A 15502-nucleotide genomic window follows, 5' to 3' on the forward strand; every position below is an offset into this window, starting at 1 on the left:
TGGTAAGACAACTCCCACCTGTTTATGCTCTCTGTATGTGTGTATATATATCTCCTCAATATATGTTCCATTCTATATGCATCCGAAGAAGTGGGCTGTAGTCCACGAAAGCTTATGCTCTAATAAATTTGTTAGTCTCTAAGGTGCCACAAGTACTCCTGTTCTTCTTATGACTGATTATGTTGATCAAGTATTACCTTTTTAGGTATCAGTGCTGCTGCGAGGGGTAGGGAATAAGTATAAAATAGACACTTTAAAACATGAAGCTCATTCAAACACTTGAAATCAGAACAAAAATCACAAGTAGCTGCTTACTTCCAGATTTTGTTAGTATGAATTAGAACTATATATATTATATAGAATGTGGATGCTTTTGTTACTGCCTGTCAGTTTGTAGCAGCCCAAGTTGTCTTTGCTTCATAAACAGTGTACATTATGAAGAATCATTGTATGGGAAATCCTGAAATTACACTGGTGGTTGTGTCCCTGTGGCTTTTTAATATATAGAGCAGCGAAGGGTTAATTAGTCAATATTTTCTTAGAAATTACCATTTAAAAAAGGTTTCAGGGTAGCAGCCGTGTTAATCTGTATCCTCAAAAAGAACAGGAGTACTTGTGGCACCTTAGAGACTAACAAATTTGTAGCCCCCGAAAGCTTATGCTCTAATAAATTTGTTAGTCTCTAAGGTGCCACAAGTACTCCTGTTCATTTAAAAAAGATTGCTCCAACATCTTCAGACAGTCACATGTACATAACTGTGTGCACTCTGTTTATGCTTAATTTATAGGATAAAGTGCGTACTGAAAGCTATCGTGACTTCATATACAAAAACCAACACATCTTCAAGGGCAAGGTAAGCGAAACATCTCAGAAGCTGTAATATTTCTGCAGTCCATGATTCTCTCATGCAGTAGAACCCTCTTTGGTTTGGATATCTCCCTGCTCTGGGGATGGAGTATCACTGACAGGATTTGATTTAATGTACTCTGGCTTTATTACGTGGAAGAGTGTTATTCAGCTGCTGGAGGGTGCAGACTGCTGATAACGAAAATGCTGATCAGTGTTGTCATTGTGCTGTATGCTGTCTTGGAGTGTTCATTAATTATGATGGCATGGCTAAGGTAAACCTTGTCCAGTATTTTAAGCAGAATCTATTTTGGACAGACTCTATTTAAAGCAATTCAAGTGAAATTTTAACCTACATCTGGCATCATAGAGGTCCCAGTGCAATTGGTATTGGGAAAGGGTTCAAATCTAATTAATTTATCTAACTCAGCCTAATTCATAATAACATTTCTTGGTCAGATTAGGAATTAAATGAAATGGGGCTCAGGGTTAATCATTCATTATTATTGGTGTATGTTATCTTTGCTAGATAACTTTTTGTCCTCAATTGTTACCCAGGCTATTTAACTTCTGTTTTTCTACAAGGCATTTTGGCTATTTCTAATGCTTACCATTCTTTAAGATCTATTTACAGGCCATCTGCAATGGTTTCTCTTACCTTTTCATAGATTTTAACTGATAGTTAAAGAAAGAGAAGCATTAGGTGCTATAAGTATTTCTTATTGAATGAGAATTTCTCTTCTTTGCCTCCTCTATTTCCCCCTTAATTCTTATACTTGCAGGATGAAGGGTTTTTTTTTAAGTGATAGTACTACCACAAGGCATCAGAATAAAGAGTTGTTCTTCCTTAACGGTCCCTCAGCTGGAAATCAACCTAAATAGCTTTCTAAGGTGGGAGGTTCTTATTTTCTTTCAAGGAGTGCTACCCCTCATAATAGGGTGCCTTGTGACCCATGTTTCCTCCCATTTGATTTTGTAGCTTCCCTGTGGCAACTACAGCTATTGTTCATGTGAAAAAGTAACATTAGGCAGGAGAATTGTATTCATCTATTTTCAAAGCTCTCTAATGTGACATGTCCTTTGTGAAACCAGTCAATCTTCCCCTGCTTTCCTGCACATGGTTCTGTCTCTCTTCCCCCTCTTCTCACCTTCTACATACTTTCTTGCCCGCTGGTTCTCTTCTCCATGGGTTTGCTGCTCAACCACCTAATTTCTTCTCTCCCTTTTTGGTGGCTGGCAGCTGCAGTCCTACTGTTGGATTTCAAATAGAATAAGCCTCACTCCTTTTAGTAACCTCCTGTTGGTTCCACAGACTCGTTCTTAAGCTTAACATTGATGAATCAAGCCTCTTACAGCGCAACTTCCTGCACAAAACAAATTTTTATTGTATCTAACTGCATCTGAACCCTTCTCAGTGTGTGAAAATGGACGGGGCGAGACTTAAGAAAAGGGTACTCTAGCAGTGTTCCACTACTGCCATAGCATCCAGGAGAAAACTACCACATTTGCTTGCATCTCATTCTGGCCAAAGCTCAAATGCTGGTGCTGAGATATGATATTGGTCTGGTGAAAGCCACATCTTGAATTTTCTTCAAAACCATGTGTCTAGGTTTTATGCCCAACCTGTTAAAGAAACACTCCCTGTGCCCTCCTCTCTCCAGCAGCAATCTTCCTTGTTAAGAAATGCTTGAATATTTTTCTTCATCTATGTGCAAAATATTTCCTGAAAGCAAAGTATCTTACTAGGCCATTAAGGTTGTGAAGTTCCAAGCTGGGAACTGTATTAACCAAACATCCTCTTGAACTTCTGTTTTGTTCAGTTTCAAGTCTATTGGCTATAATAATCAGAGTAGGATGAATATTCAAATATCGCAGTATTGGAAGGAAGGAAATTGTGGTGCTTAGGGTTGAACCTGTCTGTCTGAAAGGTCAGCTGTGTATTTTCAGAGAGCTCAGAAAATTTCACTTGCTTTTTAGTCCAAAACTAGGGCATCAAAAATGCAGAAGTTAGGAGGGCAGTTAAGTGCACTGGTGATGCATTAATTCAGAAAATCACCTGGCCTGTTCTGTAATGTCCAGAATAAATGATGCCTCTATCAGTATGTGGCTCAGGAAATTACTGCTTGCTGCCTCTCAACCTAGAATTATCAGATTTTAACCACTTGAGGCTGATTTGTCCCCAGAAAAGGGACTTTGATCCACTTTATAACTGAGACATCTGTTTTTTGTTGTTTTTTTCTGTTTTTTGTAAAGGGGGAGATTGTCTGGAACAAAGAAGTTGCTTTGCCTAAGATTTTTATAGGTACACCGCATGTCTTTTGAGGGAGACATCCGTGACACTCCGTGGGGTATCTGTTCATGAGTTCCTAATTTAGCTCTTCATAAGATGGTTGTCCGTTGAGGGAATAGATTTAATTGACTGGATAGCTAACCGCTTCTTTCCCGAATCCAAAGTAATTCACTTTTCTGTTAGTATGAAATCGTGCTTCCCGGAAAGTAACTGCAGAGGATACTCAGAATTCAGTAGCTACAGTGCTATAATATGCTGCAGTGCTGTCAAATCACCAGCCCAGCTGCTCCAGGTATCTGGTGAGAGGCCATATGTGATCAGGGCAAGAATACTTACCTGTAGACCTCTATCCTCAGGCTAAGTGGTGATTATTGTTTGTCTTTCAGTTTTTCAGATGTGCTCCAGCTCAACTATTCTACCTATCTATCCCATCCCTCACGTTCCCCTGCTGGACTAGTTCCATTTGGTTTTTAACTAACCCAGGGCAACTGTCCAAAATGCTATCTGTTTTAATTTTCCCCATTAATAGTGATTACTCGCTTCTGTGCAGCTGTGAAACGTGATCATTGTTTTGCAAAGGTTTATTTTTAGCCCTCATTTTCCAGCTTTCATGGTTCAGCTATTTTGTTACATCCTGTAGATGAAATGCTATGTAAGAGCAGGACAGTATCATTGGAAAACATGAGACTTCAGCTGTTAGAGAAGCATTGGTTTTATTTTCCATTCCTGTCTCCAGAAGACCTCAGCCTGATTCCTGTAGCCGCTCCATGCAAGAACTTCAGTGGCAATGGCAGTACCATATATGCATTGGCTACTGAATTGACTTCTTACTGGAACAGTTGCAAAGGTTGAAGAGGAGTGCATAGTTCCTAGAAAAAATTCTGTGTCCAGAACTTCCATTTCCTTATTTGCTAATGGTGGATTGTAGACCGATGTCTTGGTGTCATCCCATACCAGGTGGAATTCACAATGGTGATCGGGAAACACAAAGAGTTAAACAAGTATTTATCATGAAATTTTTTCTAGGTACTTGCACATTCTTACGAAGATGTGCTGGGATGTTAAAAGTAAACTTCATCTTGCCTTCTCTTTTAGTACCACGCCACAGCATAACAAGCCTCCTGTAAACAAACTGTAGGGGACGAGGAGGAGGCGGAAATGTGGTGCATGGGGGATGAATTCACTGTCCAAAATGCACAGGGGGGTTGTATGCAGTCCAGATATGTCATGGGACTGAGGTCTGGCTGTACACTTCTTTCAGAACCTGTATTACCGTGTGTGTTTGCATGTAGTCCATATGTAAATGTAATCATGTTTCAGCAAAGGGTGTATTTTTCAGGGAAGTATTTCTGTGACAAACTTGTGGTGGACATCCTAGACAGAGCTAACAATCCGGTACAATACAAAAGGGAAAAGGATTCACAGTAAGTGGAAAGGCACAGATGGGCAGCAGAGTCTGTGGAGAGAATTGCGGCATGTGAGGAGGGACTTGCGACACAGTTTCTGGAGCAGGAACATTGCTTGAGGGAGGAGGATAGAGCGCAGCAGAAAGACCTGTTTGAGAAGCTGTGTGAACTAACTGCTGCTAGCATTCAAGCTCCTGCACCACATCCTGAGTCCCCTCCATGGTACCATGTTCTGCAGACTGGGAACACGTTAGGCAGTGCCATGGTTGGATGGCCCGTGCAAGGGGAACTGAATGCTAGTTGGACAGGGTAAACCAAGTGCCTGATTGCCTCAGAAACTTCCACCAGCACTTTACCCACAGTTGACTTTCCAGTACCAAACTGGTTAGCAGCAGCATGCTTCTGGATCAGCATGGCCTTCCTCATGCATGTGAAGCTCATGAAGCTTCAGAAATACTGTTTTCTTAATGTGACAGTTCCAGACTCCCTGCTGATCACCCCAGGTCCACGTGGTGATGTGATCCCACCAGTCTGTGCTTGTGCTCCAGAAGCGCTGGTCAACATAGGGGGCATCAGCAGCTATGTAGAGAGTCATGAGCAGGATCAGTGAGTTCGCGTCTGTTGTCATTTGCCTTCCTCTGACAGGTCTTTTGGTAGATCAGAAAAACACCACTGAAATGCCCAGCAGCATCTCATGGATGTTGTGCCCGTTTGCTGACACAGGAGTGAAAGTGCAAACAGAAGAAGCTCTTCAAACAAGGAGCTCTCCATGTTGCTGGCCCCAGTCGCCAGAAGTGTGCTGACCCAATAGATGGTTTGGTTGGATGTGTTGGCAGGCTGTAACAACTGTGATGGTCAAGTTTTCCCATAGAGCACCACGAACAAAGGTCTAGAGCAGCAGGGGAGGACACTAGGCAGCCTGGGATAAGCTGATTTGACTTAAGTGTGTGTAGTGCAGTGTGGACTCATAAGCATCGATATGAGACCCAGTCAATGTTCAGTGTGGATGCTCAAGCACAGGCTTACAAACACCAAGCCTGCTGTCTTAAGTCCCACAGATTTAGGTTTACATTACAGTGTAGACAGAGCCTTAGGGTTTACAGGCTTCTTGCCAGTGTAGCTGGCAGCCTTGGGAGCCCTGGCTCAGGCTGTGGCTTTGAGTCTAGGCTCCCAACAACACAGCAGGGAGTCCAAAAGCTCTGTCTGCAGGCTATGGGAGTTGGACAGGCTGGGGAGCAACTGGCCTGGGAGTTTGGAAGCCCTGGGGTCCAGGTGACAGGGCTGCCCTGGGGCAGTGGACTCAAGGGTCTCAGCAGTTACTGATATGTTTCATGTCGATTTTACTGCTGCCCATCACTGAGTAGCAGCTGTGAAACTGATCAGTCATTGTTAAAGGTTACTCATTTCCATTCAGTCCTACAATTAAGGTGTGTAATACTGTACTGACAACAGCAACTTTCATCTCAAGTTCAAAGATTGGAAAGTTTGTGGTCCCATTTTGTAAATGGGGAAACAGAGGTAGGGATTAAGGGTCATTGGGGCTTTAAAGCCATTACTTGAGAAGAAAGATTTGTGTGAAGGGTAGCAACCATGCTGAAGTGAGGAGCCCTGGAGAAATTCTAACTAGAATAGCTAGAATTCCTGCTGGGGAGCATCTGCTAGAATGGGAATATCTTTCAAGGGCTGCTAGTGCACTCCTGCTGTACCTATCTAGCTCTGCTGGCAAGAGCAAAATGGTGGGCGGGGGGAAGAGTTCTGCCCATCTTCTCTCCTTCCACTTTTAGGGAGTATTTTCCCAGATTCTGGTTAGCAGGGAGAAATGTCAGCATTTCCTGATATATCTTGGCCCCAACCAGGCATGCGGAGGGAGATGGGGAAGACTTTTTGATTCCCAATCCCCATCCACGCCATTTCTTGCACCTGCATATGCTAGGCATAGTGAAGCCCAAAGTGACTTGCTTAGTCATATAGAAAGTCAGTGGCAGTTGGAAACTGAACTTGGGGCTCCTGAGATGCAGGCATCTATCTCCTGTGCTTACTCTGGAACACTTCAAAAAACTTATCCTACTTAGCATTCAATCACCAGCTGACAAAGTAGGTTTCTATGTCAAATCCATGGTGAGGTACAGTTCCCATACCTGGTAGTAACGCTTATTTTTGCATGTTGGCAAATGGCCTTCCATATAAAAAACCCTCAAGTAATTCATAGGGCTTTCATGAGGTAAATGGGTGATGGTCAATATTCTTTAACAGCCCTATCCACCTGTTACAAGCCTCCCAAAATGATGCTTCAACTCTTCCTGCCTCGGCCCTCCAGCTTGTCCAAACATGTGGACAAGGGGGATCCAGTGGACCTGTGGGTGGCTATTTTACAACAGAAAACCTTCAAAAACAGACTCCAACGAGAGACTGCTGAGCTGGAATTGATATGCAAACTAGATACAATCAATTTAGGATTGAATAAGGACTGGGAATGGCTGAGCCATTACAAACATTGAATCTATCTCCCCTTGTAAGTATTCTCACACTTCTTATCAAACTGTCTGTACTGGGCTATCTTGATTATCACTTCAAAAGTTTTTTGTTTTTTTTCTCTTACTTAATTGGCCTCTCAGAGTTGGTAAGACAACTCCCACCTGTTCATGCTCTCTGTATGTGTGTATACAGGTTGTGAAGGCTAGGACTATAACAGCGTTTAAAAGAGAACTGGATAAATTCATGGTGGTTAAATCCATTAATGGCTATTAGCCAGGATGGGTAAGGAACGGTGTCCCTAGCCTCTGTTTGTCAGAGGATGGAGATGGATGGCAGGAGAGAGATCACTTGATCATTGTCTGTTAGATCCACTCCCTCTGGGGCACCTGGCATTGGCCACTGTCGGTAGACAGGATACTGGGCTAGATGGACCTTTAGTCTGACCCGGTAGGGCTGTTCTTATGTTCCTATTCTGTTCTTATGAGAGAAGTTTGGGTGGGACAGGTTGCCTTATTTGGTATTGTGAATGATGAAGCTTCTCCCTCTCCTTCTACTTAAGAGTTGTAGAAACACCTGTAGGAAACCTGCCGAATTCCCCTTGTGGGGAATATACCCAACACAGAGGTAAATGGAGAAGAGTTAAAATGGTATTTACCTAAGCAGAGAAACAGGCAAGTCGGGGCATTTTTGTAGATTTATGTGGTGTCAGTAAAGAATTGAGCAACATATTAGGAGAAAGGTGTGGTTTTTGTTTTTTTGTTTTTTCTTTAAAAAAAAAAACAAAAAACCTAATCATGGTACTTGCATCGGAATTCCAGCCACAATATAATTTTTTTTTTTAAATGATCACTGTGTCTGTTAACTTCTTCTCTGCATGGAAAGTAGATATTTAAAGGTGCTTGCAGATTATAAATACTCTTTGTAGAACAAAGGTATCTAAGTTGCAATTGGCTTATAAACTAACACTTCAAAATATTTTTATTTTTACTTCTAATCCTTACTGATTCTTTCCTTTACTTCTTGACTCTAGTACTTACCTAAGCACTTTGTAAATAACTGTTTTCAAAATCATTATCTGAGCTTTTCTATGCCAAGTTTGTGCTTGTAATGAATCTTTATGGCAACATTTAAAATCACCAGATAGGCTCAGAATGGAAAAAACTGGGAAACCTTTAATTACAGTGCCGTGAATGGTACAGCTGGAATGCAAGTTTTTCCACAGCAGTGCTAGTTTAAATTCTGACAGCATGAACAGTTTGGTGATATTGAGACTCTAGTCTCAAATTTTCTGTCCATCCTAGTTATGCAACTTTCCCACGTTAATTTTTTTAGTAGTTCTAGTGTTGCATGCCCAAATAATTGCAAGTAAATATTATGACTCATGAATTATTTCATCTTCAGATAGAGCTAATCTGCCATGTTTACCTGGCTGTTCGGAGATACTCATTTTGTATGGTGACACGTTTTTAACTTCTCTTCAGTTGTAATCGATGATTGGGTCATGGTTGGGTTTTGGGTCTGACGTTATTTGAACAGTTTAATTCCTCCTGTTGGGTTATAGTTTCAACAGAGATAATGAAAAGCTTTGTGGTGATTGGAAGGAAAATGAACTAAGAGAGTAAATACTACCTTCTTTGTTTCAGGTGGTTTTGGATGTTGGCTGTGGGACTGGAATACTCTCCATGTTTGCTGCCAAAGCAGGTGCGAAGAAGGTGATTGCAGTTGACCAGTCTGAAATTGTTTATCAGGCAATGGACATCATTAGGTAGGAAAAATTGTGCTGTAACTTAAGTGACTTTTAGTGGTTAAAGCTGCTGCTGTTAGTGATCAGTGGTCAGATCTACTCATGTCTTTAAAAATCTTCTCTTTTAACCAGCATTGGCTGAGACTGAATGCATATCTTTTGGTGAGGATAAATGGAAAGCAACCACCAGTGCCTTTTCTATTCTAGTGCTTCCACTAGTAGCTCCACCAGTGGTAGCAATGGTGGGAAATTTTAGGTAACAAATCTTAGTGTAAGGTAAAAGCCTAGAGGTTGAATAGTCTTTTGCAGGGCTGCATTACACTAAGTTATTGTTACAATTTCTGATCCACTAATTAATCAAAGCAGTCCTATTTAATTTTATATTCTATGTTTTGTAATTGTCTTTTGTTGAAGTCCTTGTTAGTCCTTAAAAATGAAGACTTTTCATGCTTTAGCTTATTTAATGCTTTTAAAGAGGGTTTATAAAATTCACTTTGCTGACTTAGTTTTATATATATATATATATATATATATATATATATATATATATATAAAAGTATCATTAATGCATTGGCTAATTGGTTTGATGTACATCTGCTATTCAGGTTCATCATCCCCAGGTCCACCTCTGCAGTGTGTGNTTTAAAGAATACAATTGATGTCGTAGTTAAGAGGGTGTCTTAGCTTTATAAGTCTGCTGTTGAGAGCCATACTATACTAGAGTGCTTGCTACAAATTGGTTGTCTGTAATAGACTTTAATGGAGTCTTCCTTTTGTAGCACGTTACAAAATGTCCACTTATTACTTACCGCATTTTGTCCCTCTCTTAAATATACAAAGTCAGACTAATTGTCCTCTATCTGTTTTCTTACTAGCTGGAGGGGAAAGTTATTATGTTGCTAACATTAATTTTCGTTAGTGTCAGCAAAACCTTTGTGTTTTGTGTTTTTTTTTTTTTTTTTTTTAACTGCAAAGTCACCAGGAACAAATTATTGCTTCCAGTTTCACTAGGATGTACGTGGCCATGTGTAAAAGTAGGATGTTGTGATGGAGCAGGGAGGACGGGGACACTTTGAAGGGGAGGACTTTGCAATATGAAGAGCAGAGGTGGGAGCATGAGAAACATGGAACTAATGAAATGAGGAGTAATATGTCAGGAGAAGCTGGTGGGAAGAGTGGCTGATCCCTTGGTTATAGCTATATGTTCAGTTACTTCTGCTGTAAAACTGTTTTATTTCTCCTATTTGCATTCAAGCAATTTATGACAGCCTTGTTATAACTTCGTACTTTTCATAAAAGGTGTAACTGTCCAGTTCCTCATAGTGTGATGAATGTTTATTGTAATATCATAAAATGACAAGGTTAGGAGTAATGCAATTCCTATATTGTAAGCAAGTCTGCTCACCTATGTCTGAGTCATGACTTCAAGTGCATTCGCCCCCCAGGAAGTACAGTTACTCATATATATGCTGAATTAGTAGCATGTGGAAGAGGTCAATGAATAGGGTTGAAAGTCATGGTGAAAAATTAGGGCAAAAATTAGGTGAATTAATCATGGTGAAAATTAGGGTTCTGAGTCAGATAACTATATGGCCACATAGAAGACTCCTTAGTTTACTAACTGTGCTTCTGGCCTTGTCCTGAATACCTAATAGCTGTCCAATGAGGTTTCTAGTGTGAAGTGTGATTTGAAGTTATCACTGTAGAGTAAAAAACAAAAATAGATCCAAATGAGATCCCTGCATTTTTCTATAGTGTAGTTGCTAAATCACTATTTACTACTGTATTGCACTTCACATAAGTAATGGATAAATGAATTTCCACTTTTTCAATTTACTGTTCCTCCTATGTATATTTTGGCCTTTGCTTTGGCTAGCTTTCTCTAGCTAACTGCTGCTCGGATTCATTGATCTATTTAAAATTTCTCATTTATCAAACTTAATTCTAACTTCTTTTAGTGCATATTTAGCGGCAGAAACAATTCTTTTTATCACTATTTTTGCCCTTGGTGCTGTAAATTCTCAAAATATTTCAGAGGATTCTGAGGTTTGGTCAATATTTAATTGCCCCCTCATTCAAATGTTCATGTAGCCCATCATCCTTTCCATTTCTCCCTCATGTTGTCTCTGCTGTTGTCCTCTAGATTAAATTTTTAAAGAGATTACTGGGTTTCACTGAAAGTGAGGCATAGAGAGATTGTAGGAGTAAGATATCCAGAAAAGGGGCAGAGATAAGAATTGTGGAGAAATAAATTTCTCTGGTGCAAATAATTATTCTGTCCTCTATAACATTAGCTGTCGTGATAATGCACATGCAAGAAAGATTGATATGGTGCACTACAGAGACTGGAAATATTATAACTCAAGTTGTTTAGCCCTTAAATGGCAATGTGTTTTTATTCAGAAAACTGCAGCAACATGGCAAAGCGTACCTTTTGTACTGAACATGTTTCTACTATAAATTGTGCATAAGGTAATATCGGAATACTGCAGTTATTAAATATTGCAGATAACACTGTTGCAGAAAGCACAATGAAGAAAATGCCTTTATTGTAGAATAATATTATTGATCTATGGGGAGCAGTTGTTCTCAGTGACTTTTCAGTTGGTTTTGTTTGCACGCAATTTGTTTTTGTTAAAATAGCTTTGTGAGGGAGTACATTTTCATCACTCATTAGCGTTCACTCATCACAACACACTAGGTTTATTCAGGGGGGTCAGAGAAGGAGAACTGGGAACCCATAACTGAAAAGAAGGGGGAGGCATATTTCATTTTATTTTTTCCTGTGCTTTGAGGCCAACAACTTTGTATGCACAGTGCTTCAGGGATGCTCCTGTTGATCTTCTACTGACCACCATCTTTTTACCTGTCTCTTGCCTGATAGAGTTTTTGGAACTTTTAGTATGCTTTTTGCTTTTTTGAAAGATGACTCAAAAGAGGAAGTTTAGAGGTCAGATTTCCAAACAGTAAGCACTAAGCTTTCTGAAATCTTACTCTACTACAGGTTCTTTACTGCATAGTAGAGAAGAATGTTTTACCCCTTAGAAAAGAGAACATGACAAATGTAAACATTCAGGATAGATCTTCTACTTTATTATTGAAACTTCCATGGTGAGTTAACATTAAGGTGTCATCTAATGTTACTGATATTGTGAAATTGTAACTTGCAGGCTCAATAATCTTGAAGATACAATTACCCTAGTCAAAGGAAGAATTGAAGAAGTTGATTTGCCTGTTGAAAAAGTGGACATTATTATATCTGAGTGGATGGTAAGATGCACAAATAACTAAATGTAGTGTAAAAGACTTTTTTTTTTTTTTTTTTTTAGCAAAAACATTATCAAAATCAGTTTTACAAAAATAATCCTGATTTTTCAGTCTAGACTGTTAATTGAATTTTGAAATCTGTCTTGCCTGAAGGAGAACTTTTGTCACCAGGAAAGGTGGAAAAAATGGTCCTCAAAACCTGGCACCAGAAATACCTGGTAATCCCTGACACCTCTTTTCTGGGTTGTCCCAATTCAAGATTTTTAAAGCACAGTTATATTGCTTTTTTGTAGTGTACTGTGTCTGATACAGCTCACCATCGATACTGAGTTTTCAGCTTGAGGCTTGTGTAGTTGATTGTGACTGTATGGCATGATGTTTCAGAAACTCATGGGTAAGGTCTTATAACATAGGTTTCATGTAGTAAGTCCATTTAAAAAAATTGAGCTTTGCCATGTATCTTGAAAAGTCATCATCTTGCTTATACATAGTTATGTAGTGTAGCTAATCTTTGTCAGCATCTGTGGAAATATAAAACTACATTGGTAAGCATTAGATTGCTTTGTTAAATGCACTTCCTCCCTGCCAAGTGGTTTAAATTTTAAATTGGTATCACAAAATTTGTATCCGCATCCAATGCATGATCCACAAACATGGTCCTCGGATGTAAAGCAGATATCTGCTGATTTGCGGGGCTCTAGATATAAAATTTGGATCTGCATCCATCTGCGATCCACAAACATGGTCCACTTGTCTGGTTCTCTTCATATACATTTTGTCTAATTTGTCTGTTTTACACTCTCTTTGGGACAGGTATCATGTCTGTCTTTTAATACAGTCAGCACTTAACAAAAATTAACTAGCTTCTTATTGCATTTGCAAATGTACTCTTGGCTCTAACTGTATTGACCTTCCATATCATTTGCATTAAGTAGTTCAGAGTTGGAAATGTACAACTCAGAACATTTGCATTGCCCTTAGTTTCAAATATTTCATGCAGTTTTATAACAGTGTGATACTTTGGTTTAATCACGTGCTAACTAAATTAGTAAAGCCCTCAGGCTCAAGTTAGCTACTTTTGGTTACTTTTGACAGTATAAATACTTGCTATTCAGATGACATTACAGTAGTTTTTCTGTAATTACCTAGTGATAGACACCCACAGTGGAAATTCCAAAAGCATCTTAGAGTATGTCTACACTGCAGCAAAGACAATAGAAATGGTTTCTATAATACTTAGACAGACACACACACAGAGTGGAAACAGTTTTTTAAAATAATTTATTTTTACAATGATATGAAAAATACCAGTACAGATTTTAAAAATGTTATTTATATGGTAGTAGCTCCCAAGGCCTTTGTTAGAATTATGGCACTGTTGTATAATGCACCATACAGACATTAGGAAAACAGATTAGATTAAGCTTTGTGCAGCAGATTTATTCCAGAAAACTAGCAGAGTGATAAACAATAGACGGGAAGGTGGAGGAAGAATGAGGATAATAGTAACAAATGAATTCCCTCTCTTATGCTTCAGAGTGGTTTTTGGAAGATATGTGACATATACAGAATAAAGCGTGGTATAAAGATTTAGTGTTTCATTACAAGTTTCTAAACCACAAGCAAATCTGCATATGTCTCATGGCTTACAAAGCTTTATTTTACAGTTAAAAAAATGTATATTGGTAGATCTTTCATATTTTTCATCTGTAAAGTCAATTACGTCAATCTGTCCAGGTCTCTGAGGGAGATAAAATTGTAGCTAATAAAATGGGGAAATCTCTTGGCTTTATATACACAGTATTGTTTTTTTTTGAGGGGTGGGGGATGAGTAAAGATTCAAATGCCCTTTTGACCTTCTAGAATTAACAGCAAATGATAGGCATCCTAATGAAAAGCTGGGACTCTTCACCTTTTCAAGAGTCTAAAGTTCCTATTTCTAACCTTTGTGGGTCACAAGGTATTGGATCATAGACTTCCACAGATGCCAGATCAAATTATTGCCTGTCCTAACTTATTTTTGCATGGGGGATGTGAATTTTTTGGGTGAGGTGAGATGGGAAGGACTTCCCCTGGATGTTTTAAAAGGTGACTACTTGAATCTGCTTAGAGATTTGGAATATAGAAGTAGCTCTAGCAGATCCATAGAGTCCAAGGCCAGCAGGAGATGGATTAGTTTCCAAAGGTGCAAGTGAGATGGTTAGAGAGATGATAAACTGAATTTATCATAAGGATACTGCCACGTGTGGATTCACACTTCAGCCCTACATGACAGGGAACTGATGGTCTTTTGTGGGACTGCAAGATTGAAGTAGCAGTTTTTTGCAAAAATTCTCACCATAAGCAAATAACTTTTTGATGGGAGAATAAAAAATACTGTACCATCTTGGGTGGGTAAGTGCAGTATCACTTGGATTTTTTTTTTTAAATAATGACAGATGGAACACTTTTTTTACTTGCACTAGTAATAACATTGTAACAACATTGCTGGTCGATCCTGCATAGTGACATATTACACTCTTCCATGTTTTACTGTTGCCTTGGTACCATTCACAATCTACTGAGAATTTTCATTTTTGTTTAGAAACTGCAGATCTTGTATAGCACGGCACTACTACATAGCTTCCAAGCTGGCTGCCTCCTTAAACTTTTTTCTTACTTAGCCATTTAAGTTCCATACTCCAGTGGAGCTATTGGAAGGGGAATGGAAATAATCATACATAAATATAAAAATGAAAAATTGAGACTAGTGAAGATATGACGGAAACAGATTGTTGAGTTTAGACCATGCTAGTTTAATTGTCAGCGTTCCATTCTTTGAGCGTATTCACTGGCAAAGATATCGCTGCTCTCATTTAGCAGATATTGTAGCAGACTAGTTGGATTAAATTTCCCTTAACAAAACTATGGAGGAAGGTAGCCAGTGGTACATTGCACAGAATGTTTTTGTGGGTGTCTCATTTTGTGTGCCTAAAACAAAGATTTCGTGCTTTCTGCTCTACTTATTATCCTCATCAAGCTTGGAGATAGGATGAATGAGCAGTTTGTCTCTTCCGTGAATTTTATTTGTGTTTCTTGGCTAGTTAGCAGGCAGGGGATGTTGATAAATAGAGAAGCCAGTCCTCCTCTATGCCAGAGACTGAATGCACTGTTGGTAAAACTGAAGGACTAAAATGTACATCTTACCTCCTAAGTCCAAAATGTAACTAAGACATCAGTTTGTTTCTGTTCTCCATTAAAACTAGTTTGTAAATTACTCTGAAGATATGAAAAAGTGTGGTCAGTTGACAGCTACCCCTTCATGTAGTGTGTAGTGAAAAGCATGATGCCAAAGACTGGAGCTAACCAGAGGAGGTTCCCTGCCAAGATTCCTCACCAGCTGTGAATTCAATGGAGAGACTGGTTGGCCTTGCAGCTTGACTCAGGGATTTCTTGTCTGGGCATTTGGAGCAGAGGACCACCCCACCATAATG

General features: G+C 39.3%; 1 protein-coding gene across 2 annotated transcripts in view; it reads left to right on the top strand.

The window, feature by feature from the left end:
- PRMT3 (protein arginine methyltransferase 3) overlaps nt 1-15502 on the top strand; it is a 109940-nt gene that overhangs the window by 27260 nt on the left and 67178 nt on the right. For both annotated transcript variants that reach the window (XM_034769794.1, XM_034769795.1), the window contains exons 8-10: nt 789-854; nt 8662-8783; nt 11933-12032. In XM_034769794.1, coding sequence (XP_034625685.1) covers nt 789-854; nt 8662-8783; nt 11933-12032 — 288 coding nt within the window. The remainder of the gene's footprint in view (nt 1-788; nt 855-8661; nt 8784-11932; nt 12033-15502) is intronic.

Source organism: Trachemys scripta, chromosome 4 (assembly GCF_013100865.1).
Source record: "Trachemys scripta elegans isolate TJP31775 chromosome 4, CAS_Tse_1.0, whole genome shotgun sequence".
NCBI lineage: Eukaryota > Metazoa > Chordata > Testudines > Emydidae > Trachemys > Trachemys scripta.